Raw genomic sequence first — 8,125 nt, 5'->3', positions numbered from 1 at the left:
GCCTAGCAGAATCATGCCACATGTCAAAAAAAATAAAAAAATGTTAGTCTTTCTTTTCTCGGCGAGGAAGCCTGTGGATGCTCCTAGGTGCCACCTGGATGCCACTCACTGGCGTCTGTCTAGATCCGGGTGCCTGTGAGTGGCATTCAGGTGGCACTCAGAGGGCATCCGTCCATATCTGCTTCTGCCTGCAGCCTCCAAGAGGCTGCAGCGGTATCTTAGTGTGTGTGTGTATATAAAATATGACATCTTGAAGTCCTTGTTTTCTTCTTTGAAAATGGCGGTAACAACATTAGTTTCCTAGCAACCTTGGTTTGCATTGTCTTTGTTTACATTAAATTTTTTTGTTGGGTGTGTTCCTTTAAATGTTTGGATGTGTACTGCTCCATTTTCACATTTATTTGGTTCTTACGAACAAAATGATTTAGGCCCCTATATACCTGCACCTATGTGCTACATAATACATGCGTTGTAGTGAAAAAGTGTTTGACAAGGAATAATTTTTTGGAGATTCCTTATTTTCATACATGTTTATTCGTCAAATGGATACATTAACTTGTCTATATTTCATGATTCATGGGGTAGACTCATTTTTATTTTCTTTGTATATATCTATGCTATTAAAATACATTTGAATTTGAAGATCAGCAGTTATTATTATTATTATTCTATTAGTTTGTTCTACATATTTAATTTAATTTTTTTTCCGATCAAATCTACTTTGTTAAACAAATCTTGAACTTTTGGTTTGCCAATATTTCCCCAAAATATTTTGGCTGCTTTGCAGTTATTCCTATATAAAAGTAAGGCCAAATTTTGTACGTATCAATTTCAAAATGATCATTCACGTTTCTGATGATTGAACTACTGGAAGCTGTGCAATTCACTTACATCTCATCATTTCTAATTTTGTTTTACAGGTATTACTTTTTTCTACAATGACTCGGCTATTAGATGTAATGGAAGAGTACTTGACATGGAAAGGTTATCAGTATCTTCGCCTGGATGGACATACTAGTGGAAATGATCGGGGAGCTCTTATTGAGCAGTTCAATAGACCTGATTCGGAAGCCTTTTTATTTTTACTCAGGTGTCTTGCCTGTTTAATGTCTTCTCAACTTTACATTGGTATTTGCATATATTTTAACTGACTCTAGAACATTCCTTAAGTAATGATATCTCTCAAGTTAGAATTGCACATCTAAACGTCTATGAAATAGATGACCTTGATCTCATAGTTCTCATCCTGGGAACATCTTTTTGTTTGATGGCTCATGCTACCAATTTTCTTTTCAGTATCCGTGCCGGAGGTGTTGGAATCAATTTGCAAGCTGCTGATACAGTTATTATATTTGACACCGACTGGAATCCTCAGGCAAGTTAGGAGAAAGATGCTGGACAATTAATCTTTTTCTCTACGGTTCTTTAATAATTTTGAACATCTTTGCTGTCAATTCAGAAAACTTAAAAGTGGACACTTATCTATTAGTTAAAGTTGCTGTTTTTCAGGTTGATCTACAGGCACAAGCAAGAGCTCATAGGATTGGCCAGAAACGTGATGTACTAGTATTGCGTTTGGAAACGGTACAAGAATACATTATCCTCTCATTTTTGTATTGTTATGGATTTTATGGGGTCATATACAGCACAATAATCCTGAAATATATTGTCAATTTTTTAATTTAAGGTGTTCCTAGCACACCTTACAGATACATTGCAGGAGGATTGGAAAGTATGAATATACTACTGCAATAGAATTGCTATTCCAATCTCAGCAGTTGGCACTACTAACATAATCCAAGCAAGAGAATTTTTTTTCTGATGATTACTCCATTACATGCATATTATAGTTGCAACAAACTGTATTCAGTGAATAAAAACACTGGAAAATATCACGTGATTCAAAACTAAAGCAATTGACAAGAAAAGATTAATATACTAAAAAACAGTATGTTTAATTTCAAGCTTTTAAAAATATTTTAGCCTGAAAAGTTTTCCTTAATTGATTATTCATTTCTTTATTATTTGCATTCTGGAGTTCCATTTTCTGTGATACATACATTGTTAATGTGAAAAAATGGAGCGGCTTTTCTACAGTACATTTTTAATAAAGAAGAGAATGTGACATGCTCATCTTTTTGTTTGTACTGATTCCTTCTCACATTTGACCAGTATAGAATTCTTTAGAAACAGTCAAAACATTCACAGATTATTATATTTGTACTCACATTGTTGACATTGTTAAATCAGGTTCATACTGTAGAGGAACAAGTTAGGGCTTCAGCAGAGCATAAACTCGGAGTAGCTAATCAGAGTATTACTGCTGGATTCTTTGACAATAATACAAGGTCTATTCTCATTCAATTAGCTAGTTACCCTGGAAATTTATTTGTCATGCTTTTGATTTAGAAAATAGAAAATCGATTTTGTAAATTTTGAATGGTGAAGATGCTTTATTGTACTTTCCACTGCAGTGCGGAAGACCGAAGAGTGTACTTGGAAGAACTTTTGAGGGGTTCTAAAAAGGAAGAAGATACCCATGTGCCAGATGATGAAGCTCTAAATTATCTTTTAGCTCGCAGGTTGTGCGGGTTTTGGCATTCTCTTTGGGAGTCTTAAATTTTCTAAGCTCAACAAATCTAAAGTGATAGTCTGCTTTGTCATTTTGGCAGCAATATTTGAATCAACTGATACTTCTCTCTTGATTTCATTTCAAAAGCTCTTAACATCAACATATATATTGTGATGTTTGTTTGACATGTAGCTTTTGTTCTTGAATATTATTTTGTACCTTTTTAAAATGTTCTAAGAAGCACTATTGACTACCTTGATGAAATGATCTTCTTACTGCCAGTGAGTCCGAGATTGACATCTTCGAGGCTATTGATAAGCAGAGACATCAAGTTGAACAAGTAATGCATTTTATGTTTAAATATACATGGTGCTGTCATTCTTTAGTATTTCAATTTCAACCACTAAATGGGGTTGCATGTTGCTGATACTAGTGATTTTCCTTGAAACAATGTGTTCCAGGAAGAGTGGTTGAAGTGCATACAAGGAAATGGGGATGATCAAGGAACGCCCATACCTCCTAGGTTGTTAGGGGAAGAAGAGTTGAAGCCTTTTGTTGCGGCAATGCAAGCATATGACAATGCACATAATGGTGGAAGAAAGAGGTCTTCATCTGCCCTGGATATTCAACACTATGGAAGGGGTAAACGAGCTAGAGAGGTCAGTTGAGAAGTCTTGGTTGTTTCTATCATGCCATGTCATAATCACTGATAAATTGATCATTTGCTGACAATTGACACTCTTCCTGCCTTTATCAGGTACGCTCGTATGGTGATCAATTATCAGAGGAAGAGTTTGAAAGGCTTTGTCAAGCTGGAGCTCCAGACTCTCCCAAAAATAATGATATGGGGAAAGATCGTAAAACCAAAAGTGCAGTTAAATCAGGGCCAGCAATAGGTGTAAATGAAGTGGTGCCAGTAAAGCGAGGACGAGGCAGACCAAGGAGGGTACCAATTCCACCTCTTTTGCCAAAAGCTTCTGGTATATGCAGTACAGAGGGCAGTTCATTAGGTATACCAGTGTTGGCTTCTATTAATGAAGTCAATAATCGGTCTAAGAATTCTTCAGGTACACCAGTTTCAGCTTCTATTAACGAAGTCAATAACCATTCCAAAAAGTCTTCAGGTACACCAGTTTCTGTTAATGAAGCCAATAACTGTTCTGAAAATTATTCAGGTACACCAGTTTCAGCTTCTATTAATGAAGTCAATAATGATTCCAAGAATTCTCCAGGTACACCAGTGTCAGCTTCTGTTAATGAGGTCAATAACGAGTTCAAGGTGTCAGCTTCCGTTAATGAAGTCAATAACAAGTCAAATAATTCTTCCATTACACCAGTGTCAGCTTCTGTTAGTGAAGTTGATAACGACTTTAAGAATTCTTTGGTTATACCAGTTTTAGTTTCTGCAAATGAAATCAATAACGAGTCCAGGAATTCTTTGGTTACACCAGTGCCAGCTTCTGTTAATGAAGTTGATAAGAAGTCCAATAATTCTTCAGGTACACCAGTGTCAGCTTCTGTTAACGAAGTCAATAACCAGTCCAAGTATTCTTCATGTACAACAGTGTCAACTTATGTTAATAAAGTCAATCGCCAGTCCAAGAATTCTTCAGATACACCAGTGTCAGCTTCTGTTACTGAACTTAGCAATCAGTTTAAGAATTCTTTAGGTACACCATTGTCAGCTTCTGCTATAGAAGCCAATGACCAGTCCAAGCATTCTTCAGTTATACCAGTGCCAGCTTCTGTCGGTGAGCTCAATAATCAGTCGAAGAGTTCTTCAGATAAACCAGTTTTAGTGTCTGTTATGGAAACTGATGATACTCCTATCATCAATTCTCAGTCAAGGGCTCAAGGGATCTGCAATATTGAAACAGATGTTGATAATACAGCCATATTGGCTGAAAATAGTGAAATAGTCCATGGAGCTAGGAAAGCCAATAAGCATGAAAATAGTGGAATTGAGAAGGAAATAGAAAACTCTACCTGTGGAGATTTGGATGTAAAGAAAAATTTGTTACTGTGTAATGTGGCCATGGAGCATACACCAGACAAGCTGGATAAACAAAAAGAAAGTATGGAGATTGACATGAGCCATCATCAGCAAAGGGATGAGGGATCCATCTTGCTAGGTCCAAATCACATGCAAGAAATAGGTGATGCTCAGAGAAATTCAGAAGCATCTGCTTTAAATGTTCCAAAGGCAGATCCTCTCCATGAAATAGGAAAAGAAGTTGCAGAATGTCAAGAGGATAATGCTGGTTGCATTTTTGATAAAACAGAAAGTGCACATTCAGAACCAAATCTTCCAGAAAATTTGGTCACTATGCATGCAGAGATCGAAACTTGCACTAAACAGCCTGTAGAAGAACCAGTCATGGATCTGAAACCTGTCGCCATGGACAAAGTATCCAGTATAAGTGATGCAAATAATAATTGATTTGTGTGACGAGATTGAAAAGCAGTCAAAATCAATACACATCTCCGGGTATGCAATAAAAAACATACCGCTCCAGAATTTGAAGAGTTGTTGGATTATATGGATAATGACAAGCAAACAAACGCTAACAACTATTGTTGAGAAAAACAACGACAGAAAGCTTGCGGAAGGTATTTACTGATGTCAGCTTCTTTGCAAGGCAATAAAATCATATATGGTGTAAAAGAGGGAAGCAAAACGTCGAAAAATTGCTCTTGCTTTGATTGACACTTGTATTCTATTATGTTCTGTTGCGGCTATATATGACTGGTAACAGTTGTGCAAGAGCTCCGATCAGAATCAGGCCTTTTAATAGACATAACTTCTCATCTCAAATTTAATGTTAACTTACCTGGTCATTTTTCGTTGATCAGGTAAGAATAAAGACATTTAATAGGATGGATGAGCAAGTTATTTGTTGTGTACAGTGGTCCTCTTCAAGATCTCATAGCTTTAAGATTTGGCACTCATTGAAATTTGATTTTTTTTCGGTGACCTGGTTTTTCCGTTCTGGTAAGATTCCAAAGAGACGTGTAGATTTCATGGGCCCAATTAACGGCCATAGATCCATCTTCTAAGGAAGGAGGAGCACACATGATGTTTCTTTAAGAATCATTATCTAATAGATAAATATCTTGAGGAAGTCAACTAAGAAACGTAAAACAACCGCTTACATAAAATTATTTTGATTGCAAATCAAGTTCAAGAGCATGTCTCATATGTGTTATGATTAAACATGTGAGCACAGTATGATTAAACATGTGAGCATTCCTCCCGTGTTTTATGATTAACATGTGATTCATTGACTTAAAGGCAAGTGAAGAGCACTACAATAAATTTTATTAAATCAATAAATATCGTTTAAGGTATCAAGAAGTGAATTTGTGAGCAACTTTATAATTATTTTAATCGTATCAAATTGTTCTACTTTTTGAAGACAAGTTTTAGTTGGTTAAGTTTGGTTCAATAAATGTTTGAGATTCAAAAGATTTATCTAAAACAAGAGTATTATGTGCTAAGCTGATATTAGCGATAGTGAATATTCATAAGAATATCATAAACTAATACATAAATAAAACGAAGAATATTTCCAATCTTCTCTCTATGTAAGGAAACAGGTGTTTTGTCTGTGTGTAGTGCAGGGTGGCTTCAAGATTGGCACTGGTCAGAAGCTTCGAGTGCATGTTGAGTGACAAGCTTGGGCCAAAGTTGGGGTGCTCATTTTTGGGAGTCGTCAAGATCAATATAAAGAGAGGTTCCAACTTTAGCTTGCACATGTTACAGTTACTTTCAATCTACAATGGTTGGGACTAATGATAGTCTATTCTCAACCGATAATCGACTTAAGTGAGAATTAGTTATTTATATATCCTAACATCTAACATACATGTATCATCACAAACTTGGAGAGCGTAGTAATAAAAAGACTTATTACTAAAACCCCTCATTGCCCTCTTTTTCGGAACTTCATGGGTTGGTAATAGATTCTTTTAGAGACCCTAGGTTTCTGATAACAATGTGCTTTTCCCATGTTAAGAGTTTTTTTGTTGCTATTTTTTATTTTTATGTTGACAAAGATCTGATGTTGAGCAATTATGGACTCATGGACTCCTTTTTCCGCAAAATGTTTGAGACTCTCCTTCAAAACTCTTACAAAACCACGTAGAGTGCGTCTAGTGTGAGTTCCTCTTCCTAATCTTCCCCTACATTTTTGGGATAGTTCATGTTTTGAGGCCATTGGTCGTTTCTTATAGGTGGATGATACTATGACCTTTTGGTTCACTCTAGTTTTGCATGCATTCTACTTGACATTGGTATTTCTGTGTCTCTTTTGAGGGTTGTGGTTCTTTGTTTGGGAATAAACCATGTACTTAATGGATAATGAGGGCCTCCCTTTTTGATGTCATCAATGCTTTTCAAAAGGTCACCTAATAATAGATTGTTCTCTTGCATTGTAAAGTTGTCACCAGTTAGTGGAAAGGCATTAATGATGGTCATTTGATTGTCTCGACATCTAATTCTTCTTTTGATGACTCTTCATAGGTTGATGGTGACTCCCCTCAAGAGGATGCTCTTTTGGTCTTCCAAAACCTAGTGGACTCTACCCTAATTGTTGTTGGTGCAACCTTATTTGAATGTATGAACCTTTCTTAGTTTGCTACTCCAATGTGACTGCAACCTTTGGTTGACAATGTGCCAATTTACCAACACTTTGCCCCTTTTTGAAAGTGATGAAGGGTTCTCCCCTTAATACCACACACGATAAAAAATAGAAAAATAACAATTTGCGAGAGCAAAATATGAGCTTATTATCTCTCCATGTGTGGAGTTACAAAACTTAGAAATACAATATGCAAATCCACATGGGTGCCTTCCTTACAATCTTTAGTAAGACAAAGTTGCGAACCACCACCAAAAATTGGCCTAGACAACCGAGAAGCCTTTTTTATATAAGCATTTCCACCATCCAGGAAGGATCTAAAAACTTAACCCTAACTCTTGACGCTGACCAATCTAATATTATATTATTTTATTACACTTTGTTACATAGAATCAACTCAAGACAATTTGCAAATTACACTTTTGGTTAGCCCAACTTCTGCAGACTATAACTTGCAAACCGGTGCCTTGATTGGCTATTATAACCCCTTTTGGAAATGGTAGCTCCTGTTCTACAATGATTGATTGTGCACAATTTTGTCATTTGAGGTTTTACCTCATTTTGGAGCCATCTAGGCCTTCAAAATTGAGCTTGACGTTTTGATATAAAAAATTCATATTGAAAATTTACAATAACTTTACTAATACATATGATATGACAATGAAACTCATCTGATAGACTGATATATCTAAGATGAACCTCCACTCATGAAATTAGAACATTTTGAGCTCACATGACCAACTTAATAAAATTAGCAAGTTTTTACAAACAACTTTGCATTGAAATAACCCTTATTGAAAAGATAGAAATAGAAATAGAAATATTTTTGGGTGATGCAACATTTGATAAAGTCTCTCCAAGATGCTCCTACATCAGAAAGTCTCTCCAAGAGGGTTCCACCACTTGCTATAGG

The 8,125-nt window shown here is 36.0% G+C and overlaps 1 protein-coding gene across 1 annotated transcript; it reads left to right on the top strand.

Moving 5' to 3' along the window:
- The first annotated feature begins 925 nt into the window (after positions 1 to 925).
- On the top strand, positions 926 to 5,757 carry LOC149566971 (uncharacterized). Its single transcript, XM_089820176.1, has 8 exons — positions 926 to 1,090; positions 1,297 to 1,375; positions 1,510 to 1,584; positions 2,251 to 2,348; positions 2,475 to 2,582; positions 2,855 to 2,912; positions 3,034 to 3,231; positions 3,330 to 5,757. Exons 1-8 carry the CDS (start codon positions 939 to 941, stop codon positions 5,010 to 5,012), a joined length of 2,451 nt encoding a protein of 816 aa, XP_089676302.1. The 5' UTR covers positions 926 to 938; the 3' UTR covers positions 5,013 to 5,757.
- Positions 5,758 to 8,125: the final 2,368 nt, after the last annotated feature.

The sequence above is a fragment of the Cupressus sempervirens genome, chromosome 3, assembly GCF_028749045.1.
Source record: "Cupressus sempervirens isolate cs-2001-9-10 chromosome 3, ASM2874904v1, whole genome shotgun sequence".
Taxonomy (NCBI): Eukaryota; Viridiplantae; Streptophyta; class Pinopsida; order Cupressales; family Cupressaceae; genus Cupressus; species Cupressus sempervirens.
Note: the sequence above shows the minus strand (reverse complement) of the source record. Positions and strands in the feature narration are given on the sequence as shown.

Excerpts from the sequence above, each read along its gene's own strand:
- LOC149566971 (XM_089820176.1), top strand. The coding sequence starts at position 939 with ATGACTCGGCTATTAGATGTAATGGAAGAGTACTTGACATGGAAAGGT. Across the intron at positions 1,376-1,509 it reads ACACCGACTGGAATCCTCAG|GTTGATCTACAGGCACAAGC; the intron begins GCAAGTTAGGAG and ends GCTGTTTTTCAG. Across the intron at positions 2,913-3,033 it reads AGAGACATCAAGTTGAACAA|GAAGAGTGGTTGAAGTGCAT; the intron begins GTAATGCATTTT and ends AATGTGTTCCAG.